This window comes from Zingiber officinale, chromosome 7A, assembly GCF_018446385.1.
Source record: "Zingiber officinale cultivar Zhangliang chromosome 7A, Zo_v1.1, whole genome shotgun sequence".
Taxonomy (NCBI): Eukaryota; Viridiplantae; Streptophyta; class Magnoliopsida; order Zingiberales; family Zingiberaceae; genus Zingiber; species Zingiber officinale.
In genome coordinates, this window is record NC_055998.1 from 112,125,968 (window position 1) to 112,148,015 (window position 22,048).

Below are 22,048 nucleotides of genomic sequence, written 5' to 3' on the forward strand. Positions count from 1 at the left end.
CATACCCCATTTAGAGGAAAAATTCCTACAAATTCACCATAGTTGGGGCTCGAATCACGAATATCTGAATGATAATCCAGATGCCCTACCGTTACACCATAGTCCGGGGGGCCACTTCATCCGAATTCGAAAAAAAAAATGATAATCCCAGTTAGTCTCATTGACTATCTCTGGGGGTGACCGGTCCGGTCCCACGGAAGTTTCCCACCGGCCACCAGGGTAAATCGGGAAGCGCACGCAGTGGCCAACCCAGAAGCCCAATATCCTTTGATTACGCCCCCCATTTGAAAGAAAAATTCTTGTAAATACGTCGTAGTTGGTGTTCGAACCGTAAGTACCTGGGAGACAAACTGAATATCCTATCGTGGCACTATGACCCTGGGACATTTGACATTTGACATTTCATTTGAAAAATAGAGATTATTATTTCCTCATGAATTTTTATTGTATGCCACGTGGATGGATGTTATGCCACTACGAACCAACATCAATATAACCCAAAACCTCATCGGTAAGCAGGCGGCGGCGGCGATGGCATCCCTCGGCGTTCTCCTAGTCGTCTCTGTAGACTCCTACCTCGAGGCGGAGCTCGACCGCCGCTTTAATCTCTTCCGCCTGTGGGAATCACCGCCCTCCCGGCGGAGGGAGTTCCTCCAGGCCAACGCGCCGTGGATCCGGGCGGTGGTGGGAAGCCCCAACGGGTGCGCGGACGCGGAGCTCATCGACCAACTTCCAAATCTCGAGATCGTCGCGAACTGCGGCGTCGGCATCGACAAGGTCGACCTTCCGCTGTGCCGCGAGCGGGGTATTCGGGTCGTGTACACCCCCGACGTCGTCACGGACGACACCGCCGACCTAGGAATCGGCCTCACCATCGCTGCCCTGCGGAGGATCTGCGACGCCGACCGCTACACGAGGGACGGTTCATGGAAGGATAAAGGGAATTACAAGCTCACTTCTAAGGTTCACAATGAGCACACTTCCTTGCATCTGGTTTCTCAATTGCAGCTTTATTTTTCTATAGCGGAGTTCATGAAATCTGCATTATATTACTGCTGCTGCATCTTGTTCTCTGTTCATAATGAGCACACTTCCATGCATCTTGTTTATATTATGGATAGAAAAAAATTGCAATTTTGGTTTTCTACTATGGAGCTTATGAAATCTGCATTAAACTACTGCCGATGCATCTTGTTCTTCATAAATTTGGTAGAGAATTCTACGATGTTGGATATGAAAGTTTTTTGTTCTTCAGCGTTCTTCAAGTGTCGCTGTTTGTTGCCTTTATCCACTGGCTGATCTCATTACTTCGCTTCTGTGCGTGTTTATATTTCACTAAAACTTCTTTTTCACGAATACATTTTTTAATGCCATTGCATCTATTTTTTAGAATTTTTTCTCGACAGGTTTATGCAATGTGCATTATATTACTACTGACGCATCTTGTTTGATTACATGAAGCAACAAAATCTGAAAGAGCTTTATAGATTTCATTTGGATGCTAACGTACTATGATAGATCTTCCTCCCTTGCAGTTCAGTGGAAAAGCCGTTGGTATCTTGGGTCTTGGCAGGATTGGACTTGCAGTTGCCAAAAGAGCACAAGGATTTGGCTGCCCTATCTGCTACTGCTCGAGATCTGAGAAGCCAAACACAAACTATAAGTACTATCCCAGTGTTCTTGACTTGGCTTACAATTGCCACGTGCTCGTCGCCGCATGCCCGCTTACAGACGAAACACACCACATCATCAATCGAGAGGTGATCGAGGCATTGGGTCCGAAGGGTGTGCTCGTCAACATTGGACGCGGTTCCCTTGTCGATGAGAAAGAACTTGTTTCGGCACTGCTTGATGGTCGGCTAGGAGCAGCTGGGCTTGATGTGTTCGAACATGAACCTCATGTGCCAGAGCAGTTGTTTGGTCTGGAGAATGTAGTTCTGGTACCTCATATTGGAACCGACACGGTAGAGACTACCAAAGCGATGTCAGATCTAATTCTCGATAACTTGGCGGCCTACATGCTGAATAAGCCTCTACTAACACCGGTATTCTGATCTGCCCTTTTCTCTACTAGAATCTGTGCACTATTTTGAATATTTATTCAACGCTGACTCTTTTTAAACGAATCATTTGTTTGGTAGAAAACATCATATGATCTTCAGTTATGATTATTCCTGTTCTAGGATATCGACAAAGAGTATCGAAGGGCTAGATTACTAGCAGGCTGGCTATCTTGTTAAAATTGACACCATCAGGAGTGCAAATGAAGCGAGCTGCCAAAAAAAATCAATGACCAGTCAACTACTGTCACATTCATATAATTCAAATCAAAGGGAATTTTACAACTATATTCAACATCTCATAGGCTTTCCTTTGTCAGTTCAAACATTCAAAAACCTGGATTGCATGCATTTACAGGAGAAAAACAAAAGATACATGAGTAACATACATGAGTTAGATGAACCCAACTGAGCAAGGACATTACCCAGTAAAATTGAAGAGGCACAACCAAAATGCACACTTAGCGACCGGTTATCCTATTTTATAATGTACAAATATCGAGGTAGGAGATGTGGACGGACCCGTAAAACCAACAACAGTTTGAGTCCCATCTTTTGTCGTCCACCAAACAAACACTGTTACCCGTCAGTCTTTCTCAATGACAATAGAACTTCAGTTCCTTGCTCGCTTTTGATCAGAACATGCGTGTAACAAGTGTTAACGATGTCATACACTGGGTGTTTGCATGGAACACAGACTAGATTGCCGCTTCACATGTTCTGGAATCAGCTTGTCAATGAGCTCAGGCAACACACCTACCAGCTGCAAAAATGGTAGCCGAGATTAATCCATGTTCCATAACATTTTTAAACTTTCAAGCTTCGATGTCCTTCAAAGAATCCAAACTGGCTGGTTCTATATCTAGTAGTTGCCTATGTTCTAATTCAAAGAGGAAATCAAACGATGAAGGAAAATAAGAGTCTTTTTCAGCTTATTTTGCTTACTTCTTGCTTGAAGTTAAGTAGAGACGGCAGTGGACGACCATTTGGCAACCTTGCATTTGGAACTCTTAGTTCATCGAAAAAGGAATGAGCGCATGCTTCCAACTGAATTAAGAAGTATAGAGTCAACCAAAATGGAACTATTGCATATGACTGATTGACTTAATGCACAAACAACAGAACCTTGACAACTCAATTAAAAACCGTACTCTACAATCAATTCCATAAAATTTTTCAAACCTGATATATGAAAATAAGCCATCACAAATTTACTGTATGATCTTGTGAAATGGGACGACTTACAGCACTGCACCGAAAACTTGGAGAGTATTGGAGAAGCCGTGAAGTAAGATCTATTGCTTCTGGAGGCATTCTTTTATGGAATATCTGAATCGTCATAGCAAAGTATAAGACATCTCATTTTCAACTAGAAAAAAATCCTCAATACTATTTATATCATTCACATTAAGAATATGAATGAACACTGACAGTTCTGACCCTCAAATACTCAATTTTTGTTACATATCGATGGACGGCTAGTGTAATTATTATTCTTTCACAAGTTATGGTCTTCACAGATCAAGTCATATAAGTGATTTTTATGGTAGGTTCTGCAAATCTGGCACCAAAGATGACTATCTGAAAACAAAAAAGAATCGTGGAGCAAAATATGAAACTGTAAGTTGCCAACGGCAAGATACATGAGGAAGTAAAACATAAACACAATCAGGTAACAATTGAATGCTAGGAATCTCTCTCCAAAATGTAACACCTAAATAAAGTTTCTTTGATGTTACAATATAGATAACCTCAACTGTTTGCTTATGTCAGATAATAAAACTACACTAGAACACAACAGGAGCTGGGCATCAAACTATAAATGAGGTAAATAATGAACACTGCAATGTAGCTTTTAGGTTCACAAAAACTTTTTGGTCTAACATAACGAAAAGAAAGAGAAAAAAGACCAGGATAAACAAAGTACAGACAACTAGAATTCACTCAACAAACCTTGTGCCATGGATGTGCTTTTATCTGTGGAAACCTGAACTCTGTGTAGTTAGGATTCATGCACCGAATTTCCTCACGTGTCGGAGTTCCAAGGACCTAAAGGGAAAAAAAAAGAAAAAGAGTATCATTACCTTCCGACATCATATTATCACCACAATATGAACAGTGGGTAGCAGAATCATACTTTTATTATCTCAACAAGCTGATCAACAGCACTTTCTCCCGGAAATAATGGCTGAAAATATTGTAAAAGGAATGATAAGTGTTTAATTCATATGATGATACAACTTGTGGCGCCACTGTAGGAGGTTATGAAGGCCAAGGATGAATAGTTGAAATTGAGTAAACCTGGCCAAGTAGTAACTCAGCAAGTACACAACCTGCTGACCATATATCAATTGATGTGGTATACTCTGTTGCACCAAAAATAAGCTCCGGAGCACGGTAATAACGAGAGCAAATGTAAGAAATGTTTGGTTCACCCTTAACCTGATGATGACAAATAATTACCAGACTATGAGACTCACTGACAAACCAAGAAGATAAATGATATAACAACAACTAAACATTATCCCACAAGGTAGTAAGAATGATAAAGAAAACATAATTCTTGTTTCCAATACCCTTTCAGAAAATCAACTTTGCATTAAATATTATGATTTCCTAGAAAATGGTAACCATTTTCGTCAAAGCATGTAAATGAAATGCAAGTAACTTAAGCAAGATAGTACGTCAATTATAACAACTTTGCAAATAGTAGGTTCTCATCTCACTAGATTCCCCCTTTGTCCTAGGTACTAGTCCATTAGTACTTGAGTATGCACTTCTTCTCATTCAAGAATAAATTTTTCTTAATGCCTACTGACTGGGAATAACATATCTTGGTCCATGTTTGAAGACAGAACTCTCCGCATGTCAAAACTCTCAAACTCACTAATTATCATTCATCTAATGATTCATTCTAGCTAACCAGTTTAACAACATTGCATCGACAGACATTGTTGTGTGACAATATTATTGACAGAAAAAAACATATCCTGTCTTGTCACAGACAAATAACCAATTGCAACAGGAGCAGTATATTACTTCTCTGTCTAAATTGTAAATCGTAGTTAAACTATCAAATCTTCAAAATATTTTTTTGCAAGCATACCAACACTTTCGCACTTCCAAAATCACATAGCTTGACTTGGTGAGTGAGAGGGTCTACCTACAAGAGAGTGATTCATTGTAATTAATAGATTTTAGCTGATAAACCTAGACAAAAAATGGCAACTGCAGCCAGGAAAATTACCAAAACATTCTGTGGCTTAACATCTCTATGGCAAACACCAGGAACTGTATGAATATAAGCCAAACCTCTGAACAACTGAAGAAAATCCAAGTAAACTCTCATGTTGCACGGTTGCCTAAAATACCCACAGAAGAGATAAAATAAACTTACCTGGTAGGTATAAAGCTTCACATAGATCAGTGGCATTCGCTGATTCACACTACTGTAATGACTTAGAACACGATATAGCGTTTCAGGCACATACTCCATGACCAGGTTAAGAAAAAGCTCATCTCTGCTAGTGGTGGAGAAGAAGCAATGCTTTAGAGAAATCACATTTGGATGATCCATTGAGCGCATCAACTGTAGCTCACGGTTTTTGTACTTCCGATCCTGCAAAACCTTCTTTATAGCAACAGTCTCCCCTGTTTCCAAACATTTTGCCTGCCAGAACAGGAATGCCTATAAAACACAAATAATAAATGGAATGACGATTTTACAGAGATCCATAGAGCTTGAAAATAACCTGGAATACAATACCAAAGGAACCAGTTCCAACAACACGCTCGGCCATGTAGCTAATGGTCTGTAAAACAAGCAAAAGGATTCACTAAATTAAATAATTGTGATACAATAGAAGTCTGCAAAACAAAATAAAAGGAGCCAGTAACACCCCATAAAGTGACACCCCAACAACTATTTTGCTTCATTACAAACACTAGTTTTGGTGCTCCTCAGTCCTAACCTGTTTGGGTTCACCATTCTTGCCTCCTATTGTGGTAGAGATGATATGACCATTTACTGCATCGCTCCCCACCATAAAAGATGCTTGCTGCTATAGTTAGATGATAAAAAATAAATAAATAAAAAAGAGGGAGGTTTAGATTGACTAAAAAAGAGAGAAAAAAGCAGAACAAATTGAAGTTAAACAGACAGAAACATTATTAGAAAAATGCAAGTAAACCAAAAGAAAAAAAAATATGGAAACAACAAAATTAAGCTATGCCAAAGTTTAATCCGAAAGAACTCCCTTAAAAACATCAAATTTTTTTTTTTTTTTGATAATTCCTGAATACGCCCAACGATGTCAATTAATATCAACTAGGAACAGACTTCAAGAGGGACGAACATAACAACTTCACACTCTAAAAGGAAACTAATAAACGGCTAGACAAACAAAGATGACTGATCAGAATATCAAACAGGTGAATCCATCCTTATGCCTCTAGGTTTTTTGGCGTATGCAGCAAAAAGTACTCAGATCCACCAGCCCAACTCAAGAAAAAAATGATTCAACGCCATTTATCGACCTCAACGAGCAGCCGCAAAAAGTAGGTGACATTTTCTAGAGAAATTGGTGGTGGTAACAAGTAAATCTCTCCGAAACAAGATAAATCCAGCCATTATCACCCTGAAAATGCCTCTTTTATCCACCCACGAAGGTAGAATGGGACAATGAACGCAGTGAAACAGACAGTGGAAAAGGAGGACCAAACAAAGTCAGCCAAGGAGGAACTGACTACCACGTCTCCAGACGTCCGGCAAGCAGGGGCAGTGGAGTCAAGGAGGTCTTGCTCCGGCGGAGGCGGGCGATGCGGTCCCTGCGACAGCGAAGCCATGACGATGTAGTGGAGGGATGAGGACGACGGCACTTGAGACGGTGACGATGATATAAAGTAATACCGCCCGTTATCTTGAACCGGACATCTGATACTGGCGCCGCCGTTACGATACGAAAATAACAGAAGTGTCTTAATCTGGTTGAGATTGATTCGAGCCGTCTCAATGATGCTATCGTTATTCTGAATAAAATATTTTAAAATATTTTCTTTATTTTACATTATAAAATTCATGATTAAGAAAAACTAATAATTAATTGGGGTACAAAATATATTATTTTTTAAAAAAATAATACTTGCTGAACCATGAAGTCATTTTTTCCATGTGCATAGGAAAGTCATTCGCCATCAACACCATGTGAGCTTGTCCTTTCTTTGTCCCTTCTCTTTTTGGGTTAATCAATATCTATCGTCACCTTTCATTCTCCTTAGTTAGGGCATATATTTTTTTATATAATATTTAAAATGTCATATTAAAAATATAAAAATTTATTATACTTTCCCAATAAAAAAAAAACTCTCTACTATATTAATTAATTACTAACCTCACTCACATAATTAATTTTGAGAGAAAAAGCATATACTACTATTTTTTTTTTCAATTTTTTGATTTTATAAACCTTTTAAAAAATTTTACATCACTTAATTTATGTAATTGCATTTTTTTTCTACCACTTCCCTCCTCATCCTTTCTAACTTTTGGTAGAGTTTTAAATGAAGGTTAGATATAAGTTGATCCTATTATTTATCTTCTTTCATATATCCTAAGGATGAGTCATGAGAAATAATTAAAATGACTGTAATCATTTTTTACTATAATAATAAAATTTCACAAAAACAAAAGTGATGAAGTAACTATAAAAATACTTTCTGCGGGTGGAAAGGAAGATAAAATATTTTCAATATATATTAAGCGAAATGACTTAAGATAACCTATATTTATTATAAAAAATATAATAGTTTTATTTGGCCCATTTAACACATATATATCCAGTTCATTTAACTCCTTCGTTTGTTAAATTTGTTTGTGGTGTTTAAATCATCCAACTAGTATAGTTCTATACCTACCTTGTCCAGCTAGTAGTATGGTTACCTTCCCATCTACAATTAATCTAATCTTAATAATCTTGCCTATTTTAACACTTTTAGTGAGAATACTCACCTGTTAAAGAATTACATAAAGTATAGATTAATTAACCAAGAAAACAACAGGCATCCCTGCCTACCTATCTCCTCTTCTTCTTTTTCATCAACAGTTACTCCATTAATGTCCTCTGACGAGCTTCCCCAAACCCTTCAATGGCCTCTTTATTCCGCGTCAAAGTTTCAACGCATTTTAATCTGCCCACCCTTCAATTTTTTTTTTGTCTATCACATCGCATAGCCACGATTAGGCCTTGAACACCTATCTTCTTTCTCACTGCATCGCCATTTTTTTAACTCTCTTCAGTGCAACGAAGACTGACTGGCTCGACGGGGGGCGGATCTTCTGGTCCCAAAATCCCTGGTCCGCCCCTGGTCCGCATAATTGGTATAAAACTCCCTCACGTGTCAAACACGTGCCACATTCCAACGCCCAAAGCCAAACGTCCTAGTCTCGCGATTTCCTTCTCCAGCGTCGAAGCGTCGAAGCCCTAGCCTCCTCCGCAGCCAAAGCCCTCGTCGCCTGCGGCCTCCCTCCGAAGCCGTCTCCCTCCCGCTACCTCCCTCCAGCGCCGCCTCCCTTCCTCCGACCTCTAGCGCCGCCTCCCTCCCTCCCACCTCCAGCGCCGCCTCCTCCCAGCGTCGGGGACCTCCAGCGCCGCCCTCGCGATTTCTTGCGGCCTCCCGTCCTCCACCTCCTGCCGACCTCCAGCGCCGCCTCCTGTTTTGTTTCCAGCAAACCTATTTTGGTATTCTCCAGCGACCTCCATCCTTGCCTCTCTCAACGTGAAAAAGCCCTAGCCTCCCTCCAGCTACCTCCACCGTCTCCACTCTGAAGGTTTTGTATTTTTTTTTCTCGGGCTGCTTTCGCTACTTTTTTTTTTGTTTCCTTCTTGGATTTCATCTTCTATCTTCGCTTACTGACCCTTGTTCTTGTTATTGAATCGAGAAGGCGCGGGCTCTCGCGCCCTATCAGCCGCTGAAATCAATGTTCGTTTGCAACCTGTGGATCCTTCTTTGAATTGTTCTGCAGCAGATGTCGAAGAAGAGGAGTGGGCTAGGATTTACCTTTGTTTTCTTTGCTAAAGATTTGTTTTTGACGGTAGATTAATTACTCTTTCTTGGTAAAGTCTTTAGAAGTCTTATGAGATTCGATATCCTTGTAAAATATTAAAAATATTGTTATTTAGTTTGTTTGTACGAGTAGATGTTTCCGATTTAATTACTACAAATTACGACATTTCCATAATACTTGTATCGATTTGCAGGTGATTAGAGGTTGAAGGAGACACACTCTGTACTATGTCATGCGGTATTGCATTTGTTGTGCTTTTTAGTTAAATGTCTGAAAGAGTCAGTTCTTTCCTTCAATAATTTCAGTGGCATAATAATTTAGACTATATTTACTCTTGTATCAGTGCTGAATTCAATGAGGCTATGCCATAGAATAAGGATTTGAAACATGCCTTTGATGAAGTTCAAATAAAAGATTTCTTTTTTTAGTACTAACTGTTGTTAACTTGTCATCTAGATTATTCGTAGATGCATATTTTCATGAAATGTCTGATCTAAGCATCATAAGTTTGACAAAAACATCCAGTTTGGGAAGTAGTATTAGTAATTTTCATGAACATGAATTTCTACTACATTTTGTCTAATAATAACCGTAGCTTTCTTGGTACTAAATTTACATGAATAACCATCGGCTAAATCATAGTTTGATTGTTCCATCCTATTTCTTTTGGTTGTCCTGAACAGTACAGTGCATATATTGTCTGGAACATCCTCTGATCAACTTTTATAAGCATTATTATCGCAAATTGTCCTTTATATGTGTTTGTATTTTATACCTTATCTTATACATTTGGTTTACATACGGTAACTTCCTGATCATCTGTAATTCATGTTTTAATGGCATCCTGCTAGTTCAATGAAATTTCTAAAAAAAACTAGTTAGACTCTCGAGCAAATCATATTATATGAAAAGTTTTATGCGTTCTAAATTGTCATTAAAAAACCCCTGTAATTTGTATCTTACGTGATCATGCACTGGTCAATGTTTTTGGTCCCTTGCAGATTATTACATACACATGAGAAGGCAATACAATTGAAGGACATTGTTCCTGCAGCAACCAACACTGTCAACACAATTTATATGGCTGGAGAAAGGAATCATTGCTCAGGATGGGAAAGATATGACTTGCTGCACTAGTAGCCGACGCGAGTGCATCAGTTCACTTCTAGATGTGGGGAAGTGAGTGCGAAACCTTCGAGCCCGGCAACATCATTCACCTCGCTGATAGAATATTCTCTTACCACAAGAACAATCTGGTGCTTAGGGCTGGCAAGAGAGGCAAAGCTGAGAAGGTTGGTGAATTCACCATGCTGTTTGTGGAGACCCCTAACATAAGCGAGATCTGATGGGCACGTGATCCTAACAATCCGAAGAAGTTTGTGAAGGAAGCTACTGTGTTGCCACACTCCAGGATCTTTACTCCCTCAAGATAATACCCCTGTAGATGTTCTTGCTCAAGAATTCGGATTGGATATTTTGTGCGTTCTTCCAAAGTAGTGTTAAGAATGGTGGTGGATTAGGGCAAACAAGAAATCTATAGGCCTCAAAATATTATTTAACTTGTGGTGGCTTTGTTACACAATGAAAAAAAAAACTTTAGCAACTAGTGGAGAAGTTCCCTTCAAAACGATAATTCTTGCTAACAGTATTGAAAAGACTGCTAGGCCATTTGGAAAGTGTCAGCTTCTCATATATTTCTCACATTATGCTTTCTTATTTTTATTTTATTTTTTGAAAAAAAAATATATGAATTCCGGTCGCAAAAACAAGTTTATCCAAAATGTAAACTAAGACATTGCTCATAATTTAATATATCTTATTGCTTATTGCAACATTTTTGTAATTAAACTAACCAAGACATTGACATTCCACCTTTTATCTGATTTGAACGTTTGCAAATGATATGTGTAGCATTAATTTTCTTACTTCATGAGCTCTGTAAATCTAGAATGTCTTTCAAGTATCAATTCCAAAGATATATCATAAGACAGAATTTATGGATTGCTAGAGAATTTAGTAGCTTAAAAATACAGAAGTGATACAAACTATCAGTTATTTGTTTTCTGGTGAAATTGAACGAATTGTCCAACCAAACAGCTAAAAAAAAAAACCAGCCACAGGGAATTTGCCAGCTGAGTACAAATTCAGAATTGGACAAATCCAGTATTCCAAATGATATATGTAGCATTAATTTTCTTACTTCATTAGCTCTGTAAAGCAAAGTGTGGCAGGTCTCGAAGCAAATTCATGAAGTGTCTTTGCAACATGAGTTTTTGTTGCAAAGAACAGTCATCCAGAAAGCTAGCAAGTTGAGTATCGTAAAGAGCTCGGTGGTTTCTGAAGTGATCCACGTGAGGTGATGACAAGAAATCACATGCTCTGACCTCATGACCAGCTCTCCTTTGTCTTTCTATGAACGACTCGACTGACTTAGCCGGAATAACTTGGTCAGCCGAGCTGTATATGTACAGTTGAGGGCACTTCGGTTGCTCTGAAGTCAGTAGCTCCAAGACATCAGCCAGCCTCCTACAAGAGGTTTTCACAAGATAGATTTCAGTTATAACTGTCTGGGGAAAAACAGTCGATGAATGAGGTTTTCAAGACGACTTTGAAGAACTTCTCCAAGACAACTAACAAGGCGCCCTCGGTGACTGCCGGTTTGGGACCGGCACATAGATTTTCAGAGTCCACCAAGTTTAGCCCCGGTCTTGCATTGCCCTTTGTTGCTTTTTGAGAAGAGCAGCAGAAAAACCTGAAGCCCAAACCTGCAACATACGAAATCATAGGAATCGGCAGGAGGTGGAGGACGGGAGGCCACAGGAAATCGCGAGGGCGGCGCTGGAGGTCCCCGACGCTAGGAGGAGGCGGCGCTGGAGGTCGGAGGAAGGGAGGCGGCGCTGGAGGTGGGAGGGAGGGAGGCGGCGCTAGAGGTCGGAGGAAGGGAGGCGGCGCTGGAGGGAGGTAGCGGGAGGGAGACGGCTTCGGAGGGAGGCCGCAGGCGACGAGGGCTTTGGCTGCGGAGGAGGCTAGGGCTTCGACACTTCGACGCTGGAGAAGGAAATCGCGAGACTAGGACGTTTGGCTTTGGGCGTTGGAATGTGGCACGTGTTTGACACGTGAGGGAGTTTTATACCAATTATGCGGACCAGGGGCGGACCAGGGATTTTGGGACCAGAAGATCCGCCCCCGGCTCGACGTGAACTAGTTTGCCTGCATGGCTACAGCCTACGATCCACAGCCACTGTAAAAGCTGTCAAAATATAATAGAGAACATTAATATCAACTATATATGAATACATAAACAGGGACAAAAAAATATCTGGTCAAAACTGGCTGCTGCATTGGAATCTGAATCTGAATCTGTTTCCCAAACAGTAGCAGTATGCCAATGCAGAGCCCATCGGGATGGATGACAAGAGACAAGTTTGAAGTTTTACCCCGTAAAGGAAGGCGATGGACGATGTGGGCAAGTGCGGTAGGTTGAGCAGAGCTCGAAGGACCAATTACGATCGACAAGTGTGCCTGTACCGAAACGGCTGTGTCTTGTACGTATATATTATTAGCATGTACATTTATTCCAGTCAAACACATGACTCGAGGAGCCGATTCCCGGCAGCAGCAGCAGAAGCTTTGTTTTTTTTTCCCCTTAACTTTATCCTGATTCGTCCTTTGAGAGTGTAATTTTTCACGGCAAAATTTTATGAGGACGCGTGTAATTTATGAAGATCCAAGGCGACGATCAAAGTTACAGTGGAAGAACGACACTCTGAACTTTGACTCTCACTCTGCTTTACTTCTGACTGTTAAGCTTCGCTTGAATACTGATAGTCAAAATCGGCTTCATCCTCTCACTCGGAATGAACTTCTCGTTCGTTATATTGACTGAACTAATTATCGGTTATATCTATCATATTAAAATTATCCTGAAATACTTATAATTTCTTCCTTTTAAACGTCTATCAATCTAACTTAAAATTAGAATAAACTAAACAAATAAATAATAAAAGTAATTATTATATCAAATATTGTATTCAGGTACACTTATAAAACAATCAAAACATATTGCAATTGAATAAAAAAATATTAAAACAATCAAAACATATTGTAATTGAACGTAAAAAAGTATTTTAAATTGTAATTAAATGCTCCCCTAAATTTAACACCTAATTACTCTATCCTTTTAATTACATTAAAAATATGAGAAAAATGAAAAATTACAGTAAAATATTTGAGAAATTTATCTAGGGGTGGTTCATAGATTATCTAATATTTTATATTTTTACCAATATTTATTTTTAAAATTAAATAAATTTAAAATTTTGAACAACAGAATAGAAAAAAAATAATTTAAAAATTATTTTTAGTTTTTGAAAAATGCTGAAGCTTTTTTCAATGTCACACGGAATAATTTGGATCATATTTTAAATTTTCACATAAAAACTATATTTCTTAGAAACACAAATAAATATTTTGTACAGAATTAGTTCTTTTAAGTTTTAAATGCTTGAAAATATATTTTGACTTCTAAAAATCTTATCAATTTTTTTAACATAGAAAACATAATGATTGTTTATAAAAAAATAAAGTTTTTCAAGAATTAATCTTCAAAATATTTTTAATTTTAAAACTTTGAATTTCGTTAATGAATTCATAAAAAATTGATAACAGTCAAAAATTTTTGACAATTTTTGTATTAATAGATAATAATTTTTATCTACTAGAGGAAACAAATTTAAACACAAAATTTAAGAACATTTAATTTATCTAATGCCAAAAAACATTAACTAAAATAAATTCAAGCATACAAATAAAATTAAATCAATAGACTAGAACAAATCTTGAGATCCAAATAAATTTCTATCTACTTAATTAATTATATATTTTATAAGGATATTATTTTGTGATATTTTTATAATTTGACCCCTATAATTTTTAAATATCAATTTAATCCTCTATTATTTCTAAAATTTGAAACTCATAAAAGATTTGAATTTGTGCATCCAAAATTATTTTCTAATAATTTTATTTTATCTTTTAATTTTATATTTTCAGTTTGGATTTTATCAAATTGTTCTAATAAGTATGTATTTTGTTTCTTTGAATCAATATATTTATTTCTCATTTTGCATAAAGTTCTACTTAACATTTTTATAGCATCGTAAAGTTGATCGGTAGATAAGAGACGTACCTCGCTTACCATGTCGGACTCGTAGGTAGATGATTCCCCCTTCATCGTTGCTCTCTTCTGAAGTGACTTCGTCATCTTATTTTTGGTGACTAGCCATTAATGTTAGTCTGATGTATTATTTTGTCTTAAAGTCTTCTGATGATAACTCATCTCATGATGCTTTTGGGTTATTATGTTTGAACCTTCTTGTTACTTTATCTTTTTCTTTTTTTCTTTACTCTTTAATCCAGGACAATTGTCCTTGATATGCCATTCTTCTTGGCCCATTGTACCATCTTACTTTCCTTCTACATCATAAAAGCTTTTTGGTCTGTATCTCATTAAATTTGTTAGCTTTAAAAAAATTATTGAATTTTCTTACCATGAATGCTTCTTCTTTTTTATTGAGCGATGATTATGAATCCGGCTCAATCTTCTTGGTTTGCAGTGCTAAACCCTGATTCGACTCCTTTCTTTATTTTTAGGTCTTTTGAGATGTAGTAGGCTATTGATGTCCACTCTTGGGTTCTCGAAAAAGCATTGAGGTCGTATCTGCGTGAGTCTCGATTCATTATTGTTTCTTCATGGTTGTCAAGTCCAATTATCAGCTCTTTTAGTTTTGTGTGTAGTTGAGTCATCTTCTCACTCTTTTCCATCCGAAGATTCATTAGTTGATTTGGAGAATGTCCAGTCTTGTTAGCTTGGCTTCTCATGTTCTTTCATGAAGCTCTAGGAACTTCTCCCAAAGTTCTTTGGCAGAGTCACATGCCCCAATCCGATTGATTTCTTGGGGCAGTAGTGTTGGTGTAATTGATCTCTAGGGTTTAAATGTTTGATAATATATCAATGTCGGATTAGGTTGACTAAGGGTTAATCCAAGCATGACTTGATGTTTGAAAGAGAGAATTATAGTTAAGACAAGATAACTAACAAGGGGAAGTCCTAACTTAAGGTTAAGCATGTGAGAAGTCTACTGAGTGAGTAGTCCTGATGAGTGAAGTCATGCCTGTTGGTGCAATATCCCTCAGGCCAAGGCTGACCTGGTTGACCAAGCTTGAGTCTTGGTTTGAGTTTCGATGTTTGACAATGCAGTTGTGCATTTGGGGAGATTGTCTGGTGCAATTCCCCTCTGATCAGGGTCTGATCAGGTTGGATGAAAAAGAGTCAAGTAGGTCAAGGTTGACCGGATACTTGACTGGGAAGTCCTAACTGGGATGTTAGGCAGTAAGGAAATCCTGGTGAGTGAAGCCAGGTGAAAGTCCTGGTGAGTGAAGCCAGGCAGAAGGAAGTCCTGGTGAGTGAAGCCAGGCAGAAGAAAGTCCTAGTGAGTGAAGCTAGGCAGAAGGGAAAATCCTGGTGAGTGAAGCCAGGTGAAAGACCTAGTGAGTGAAGCTAGGCAATTGGGAAGTCCTAGTGAGTGAAACTAGGCAGGAGGAAAATCCTGGTGAGTGAAGTCAGGTGAAAGACCTAGTGAGTGAAGCTAGGCAATTGGGAAAGTCCTGGTGAGTGAAGCCAGGCAGGAGAAATCCAGAGGGGTCAAGGTTGACCAGACATCTGGTGAGAGTCCAAGTAGGTCAAAGGGATTGACCAGTTACTTGGCAAGAGGAAGAAAAGTCCAAGTAGGTCAGAGGGATTGACCGGATACTTGGCAAGAAGAGAAAAGTCCAAGTGGGTCAAAGGGATTGACCAGACACTTGGTGAGAGAGTCCTAGCTGGTCAAGGGTGACCGGATGCTAGGTCTTATGTACCAACAAGTCATGGTTGACTAGATGTTGGTTTAGGGGGCTTTGGACTTGGTTTTGGGCAAAAACCAAGATCTGGATTGATCAGCCGATTGATCCAGCAGATTTGGATTGATCAGCTGATTGATCCAGCAGATCTGGATCTATCGGCCGATCGATCCGGTGAGTCCCTGCGAACAGAACCCCTCTGGATCGATCGGTGGATCGATCCAGAGGTCCCAATCGATCAGTGGATCGATTGAGAGCTGCTGTTTATGCGCGATAAGCCCTGGATCGATCCACCGATCGATCCAAGCTATTCCAGAGAGCACAGAGGCGCTCTAGATCGATCCATGGATCGATCCAAAGCCTCCCCGATCGATTAGGAGCAATCCAATCGATCGGGATCCTACCGTTGGCGTCGATTTAAGCCGCAGGCGTTCATTTCCTTCGGCAAAACTTCACCGATTCACTCCAGATACTCCCTAGCACCTCCATAGCTCTCTCCAAGCTCCAGATCGCCAGTTCTTGAAGATTCTTGGTGGCTTTTCCAAGTCAAGAGGCGGATCAAAAACAAGAAGAAGAAGTTAGGGTTAGGGTTTTTATTGTACATCTTGTAAGCTTTTGCTTATCTTGTATTTCCCTTTCTTCTTCTTGTATTGAGAGTGTTGTAGGGCTTCTCCGCCTTTGATAGTTACCATAAAGGAGTGTTATTCATAGTGGAGGGTGCGTGAGTAGGTGTGGATCCTTGGACTAGTCACCTCTTGTGAGGTGGATACCAAGTAAACCATCATTGTTAGCGTTGTATGCTTTTGTTTCTTATGTTTCTACTGCATACCATCAAAGAAACGAGCAACGCCAACGACGAGCACGCGAAGAGCTATTCACCTCCCCCCTCTAGCTGCTTTTCGGTCCTAACAAGTGGTATCAGAGCGAGGTTGCTCTTCACCGGAATCATCGCCGGAAGGGGCAAACAAAACAAGCAAAGCTAGAGGGTGAAGAAGTTGGAGCAAATTCATCAAAGTCAAAGAATTCAAGAAGCTCAACTTCAAGATGCAATTCCAAGATGGACTTGGATTTGACACAAGGGTGGCTCCACCGTACACATCCACAAGCTTCGATTCTTGGAAATCAAGAATCGAAAATTTTCTTATGATGCAGATAGAGCAATGGCTTGCTCTAATGGAAGGCTTCAAAGCTCCAACAAACTCCAAGGGCAAGCTTCTCAAGAAAAGCAAATGGAGCTTGGAGCAAATTCAAAGGAGCGAGACAAATGATAAAGTGACCAAGCTTTTGGTCAACTTATTGTCTAGCCACATTTTGGCTCAAATCGGAGAATTCAACGATGTCAAGGAGCAAATTGACAACAATCCATGAAGAACCCTCCACTGTACCGAATCAAGAGGAATCCAAAGAGGGCGACTCATTGGAGCAAGATCAAGAGGAGGACTCCGAAGTTGAGAGATGCTCAACTTCCGAAGAAGAGGAAGTCCAAGAAGCTTCATCCTCAAAGGAGTGCAATCAAAAGAGCAAAGAAGGAGCATATTCCTTGTTTCATGTACAAGAGAATGAAGAAGAAAGTGAAGCCTCCACCTCTAGGATTGAGGGGGAGCAATCTTCATTGACACCGGATCAAGAGCAAGAAGAATCCTCCACATCCAGGTCAAGAGAAGATGAGGATGAGGAAGCTTCTACCTCCGAATCAAAAGGAGAAGATGCCACCCCTACAAGCAAAGGTATAAACATTTCAATTAATGATAAAAATCATATCATATGCTTTGAATGTAGGGAACATGGGCATTACAAAAGTAAATACCCTAAATTGGCCAAGAAGAAGGGCCAAGTGGCACAAAAGGGCAAGGTGAAGCCCAAGGAGACCATCCCCAATACAAAGAAGAGCAAGGAGCATATTATATGCTTCTCTTGCAATCAAAAGGGGCATTACCGAAGTCAATGCCCCAAGGGGAAGAAGATGGTCAAGGTTCAAGGAGGAAGCTCAATTCAAGGGGGAGCCTCTAAGGTAAAAAGAAAGGTAACTTTCATTGAGCCTATTCGCTTGCATAATGGTAAAAAACATGCTAATTCACGTTTATATCATTTTAATGCTATTTACCATGAAAATAGGAGGCATGATAAAATTAAAGAAAATCATGTAGCTTATCATGCTAAGACTACCATACCTAGGATTAGGAAGATAGATAAAAATCTAGGCAATCACACTAAAGACCATAGTTATAAGTCTAGAAACAAAAATGCTCATGGGTGTAATGAAAAATCAAAATCCAAGGATTTAATGATAGAAAATCAAGTCTTGAGGTCAAGGCTTGATAAAATGGAAAAGACCCTAAAAAGGATGGAAAATATCCTAAAAGGGCAAAATGAGCATAGCCTAGGTCTAGGAGCACAAAGGTCATCTAATGGCCGTAGAGGTTTGGGATACAAACCCAAGGCTAAGAAGGATGTGCCCTCTTACCATAGGGTTCCATATAGTTATGGAACCAACCCTAGGTCTAGTCGTCAAGTCAAAAATACTAGAAAGGTTATTCCTAAGAGTATTTTTGCAATAAATGTGACTAAGATTTCTAAGAAGTCTAAAAAAGTCACTAACAAGGTCACAAGGGAAGCAATCCCTAGGGTTGATCTAGAAAAAGTGATTAAGGCTTCTAAGAAGCCAAATAAGGTCACTAGGAAGGTATCTAGGAAAGTTATCCCTAGTGAATACCTAGAGCATCCAAGGAGCACCAATAGATTTTGGGTTCCTAGGAGCATCTTCTCTACCCCATAGATGGGTTAGAGAGTGTCAACTCTAAGAAAAAGGGTAGTTAACCTAACTTTGAAGAAATTGACACTCAAGGAGCATTTTCAAAGTTATTATAAACTTTTGAAAATGAAATGGATTTATGATTTACTCCTTGAAAGAGTAAAATGTGCCAAATTTGAGAAGTTTTGGTTTTATTTTAAAATGGCACATATTGGAAAATCATAAGACCTACCAAGTTGGGATTTTGGTATGTTCTTAGGAAATTAAAGGTAATTTGAGCCTTAATTTAAAGTGCTATTCTTGTGGAAAAATGAAATATGCCAACATTTGTGGAATAAGCTTAATTTCAATTGGCATAAATTAATCAAGAGAATTAGAAATGCCCATTTAGGTTTTGGCACTCTCTTGAAGCACTTTGGGCAATCTAGGGTTTAAGTTTTAGGATTAGCTAAGATTAACGATACTTAGATAGGTAATCTAGGTATTTTATTTATGCTAGACTTTACCATGATTGTTTGCTCATTATATGCCATGACATCATATTTTTTTTTTTTTGCACTCATGCCTTATTATGAAAAATACAAAAATACCATGTCATGTCATACATACATCATGTAGTTATAGGAATCTTTCTTTTGAACGTTATTTTTTTTTGATGTATGTCATAACATTATCATGCATTATTTTATTTTCTTTAAATTAAGAACAAATGACATTAGTTCAACAAGTGGCATTTGTTTAACAAGTGGAATAAACAAGTGGCAGTTGTTTAACAAGTGAATCAACAAGTAACATCTGTGGTGGATGTTTATCACTCAAAATGCCCAGATAGATATGCATGATCCCTAGATTAGGGCAAAACTAAATTTTACATCTCACAAAGACACATAAAATGACTTGTATGTGTTTTAGTGCACATTAGATACAAGTGAGATGTTAGGAAGATGAATAAAACTCAAGATGTTGATTTAGTGCATTCTTTTGAGTTTTAGGTTCATCAAAACACATAGTTATGTGTGTTTTCCATCATTGGGAAAGCTAATGTACAAGTCATGTGCATTAAGCCCAAGGAATGTGATGGGATATTGGTTTTGAAAATTATTTTAAAAGACTTTTAGAAAACCTTGGTGAAGGCTATCTTTTGATAGTAATCACCATTGAATAGTTAGACACAAACTTGAAGAAAACGCTAAAGTTTTAGAAAGTTTTCAAGTTTATGTCAATCTTTGAAAATATGATGTATTTTCATAGAAAACTATTTTTCATTAATAATATATACCCTAAATAATGTCTACACAAATTTTCACGATTTTTGGAATTTTATAGAATTTTCTAGGGGTTTCTGAAGTTGACTGAAATGAAATTTCAGCAACTATCAGAGCTCCGATCGATCCATGGATCAATTGGAGTGTCTGAATCGATCCACTGATCAGCGAGCAGAAGCTCGCTGGATCGATCAGCCGATCGATCCAAGAAGACTGAATCGATCAGTGGATCAATTCAGCAGGGTTCAATCGATTGGACCCCAACTCCAATCGATCGAAGATGCTGATTTTGACTGGGAAAGCTTGTTTTCAGCATTTTGAACCTATTTTAGTCTAGGTAACCATTCCTAACCCCTCAAAATATATTTGTATACATAAAAGGGTGTTTTCATGTTGAAAACAAGGATGGATTGGTTAAGGGAGACTAAGTTGAAGTTTAGGTTGAGGTTTGCTTCAAATTTTTGAACATTTGAACCTCAAAACTTCGTAATTTGGGTTTCCTAAAGGTTTAGGGATTCCAAGTCATTGTTGGTGCAATGACAAAAGTAACTACCATGTCTTTAGGGGGAGGGACTCTTTAAAGACATGAAAATTATTTTTCATGAACCTTAGAAGGTGGTTAACCTTCTTTTCAGAACATGCTCAAGGTTGAGCGTTTGAACTTTAATGGGGAGTGGATATCCTCATTGTTCAAGGTTGAGCGTTTGTACTTTAATGGGGAGTGGATATCCTCATTGTTCAAGTGGTTTAAGTTAAAAATGCTCAAGGATAGACATTTGACTACATTAATGGGAGAAGCTAGGGTTAAGGATAATGAAGGGTATGAGACTTTCATTATCGTGTTGTTCACAACGAGTGAAGTTGTGAACAACGATGAGCAACTCTTCAAGGGGAGAGTTTTCAACAAATGAACTTGTTGATATGTGCCCAAAGATGGGACATTTGTTGATGTGTGTCAATAGGGGGAGAATGAAGGGTTTAAGTTAGGACTTTATTACCTAGAGGGAGTTTGCCCTCTTAGGAGGAGAATGAAGGGTTTAACTTATGTCTTCATTACCTAGTGGCATGAAGGAGGTTGAGGCTATGGGATTAGCCTAACTTAAATGTGTTATTGTCAAACATCAAAAAAGGGGGAGATTGTTGGTGCAATATCTCTCAGGCCAAGGCTGACCTGGTTGACCAAGCTTGAGTCTTGGTTTGAGTTTCGATGTTTGACAATGCAGTTGTGCATTTGGGGAGATTGTCTGGTGCAATTCCCCTCTGATCAGGGTCTGATCAAGTTGGATGAAAAAGAGTCAAGTAGGTCAAGGTTGACCGGATACTTGACTGGGAAGTCCTAACTGGGATGTTAGGCAGTAAGGAAATCCTGGTGAGTGAAGCCAGGCAGAAGGAAGTCCTGGTGAGTGAAGCCAGGCAGAAGGAAGTCCTGGTGAGTGAAGCCAGGCAGAAGAAAGTCCTAGTGAGTGAAGCTAGGCAGAAGGGAAAATCCTGGTGAGTGAAGCCAGGTGAAAGACCTAGTGAGTGAAGTTAGGCAATTGGGAAGTCCTAGTGAGTGAAGCTAGGCAAGAGGAAAATCCTAGTGAGTGAAGCCAGGTGAAAGACCTAGTGAGTGAAGCTAGGCAATTGGGAAAGTCCTGGTGAGTGAAGCCAGGCAGGAGAAATCCAGAGGGGTCAAGGTTGACCAGACATCTGGTGAGAGTCCAAGTAGGTCAAAGGGATTGACCGGTTACTTGGCACGAGGAAGAAAAGTCCAAGTAGGTCAGAGGGATTGACCGGATACTTGGCAAGAAAAGAAAAGTCCAAGTGGGTCAAAGGGATTGACCAGACACTTGGTGAGAGAGTCCTAGCTGGTTAAGGGTGACCGGATGCTAGGTCTTATGTACCAACAAGTCATGGTTGACTAGATGTTGGTTTAGGGGGCTTTGGACTTGGTTTTGGGCAAAAATCAAGATCTGGATTGATCAGCCGATTGATCCAGCAGATTTGAATTGATCAGTCGATTGATCCAGCA

General features: G+C 39.1%; 3 protein-coding genes and 1 long non-coding RNA gene across 5 annotated transcripts; 2 read left to right on the forward strand and 2 right to left on the reverse strand.

Moving 5' to 3' along the window:
- Positions 1–504: 504 nt before the first annotated feature.
- LOC122002025 (hydroxyphenylpyruvate reductase-like) lies at positions 505–2,345 on the forward strand. The gene is made up of 3 exons (XM_042557051.1): positions 505–963; positions 1,536–2,045; positions 2,184–2,345. Exons 1-3 carry the CDS (start codon positions 532–534, stop codon positions 2,238–2,240), a joined length of 999 nt encoding a protein of 332 aa, XP_042412985.1. The 5' UTR covers positions 505–531; the 3' UTR covers positions 2,241–2,345.
- A 43-nt stretch (positions 2,346–2,388) lies between these two features.
- On the reverse strand, positions 2,389–7,023 carry LOC122002024 (shaggy-related protein kinase eta-like). Its single transcript, XM_042557050.1, has 12 exons — positions 6,807–7,023; positions 6,032–6,121; positions 5,813–5,872; positions 5,458–5,730; positions 5,308–5,382; positions 5,167–5,223; positions 4,362–4,502; positions 4,198–4,248; positions 4,014–4,109; positions 3,306–3,389; positions 3,006–3,107; positions 2,389–2,823 (listed from the first exon to the last, which is right to left on the reverse strand). The coding sequence occupies exons 1-12, from the start codon at positions 6,903–6,905 to the stop codon at positions 2,728–2,730; spliced, it is 1,224 nt and encodes a 407-aa protein (XP_042412984.1). The 5' UTR covers positions 6,906–7,023; the 3' UTR covers positions 2,389–2,727.
- A 1,424-nt stretch (positions 7,024–8,447) lies between these two features.
- LOC122002026 lies at positions 8,448–10,949 on the forward strand. Its single transcript, XR_006117558.1, has 4 exons — positions 8,448–8,886; positions 9,001–9,150; positions 9,317–9,360; positions 10,125–10,949. It is a non-coding gene; the product is annotated as an uncharacterized LOC122002026 (long non-coding RNA).
- A 166-nt stretch (positions 10,950–11,115) lies between these two features.
- LOC122000381 (transmembrane protein 53-A-like) lies at positions 11,116–12,220 on the reverse strand. 2 transcript variants are annotated; one of them, XR_006117115.1, is made up of 2 exons: positions 11,731–12,220; positions 11,116–11,649 (listed from the first exon to the last, which is right to left on the reverse strand). XR_006117115.1 is itself a non-coding variant. In XM_042554791.1 (2 exons), exons 1-2 carry the CDS (start codon positions 11,905–11,907, stop codon positions 11,328–11,330), a joined length of 471 nt encoding a protein of 156 aa, XP_042410725.1. In that variant the 5' UTR covers positions 11,908–12,220; the 3' UTR covers positions 11,116–11,327. The 2 variants fall into 2 exon arrangements, 1 of the variants encoding a protein (XP_042410725.1); XM_042554791.1 differs by having other exon boundaries at positions 11,759–12,220.
- Positions 12,221–22,048: the final 9,828 nt, after the last annotated feature.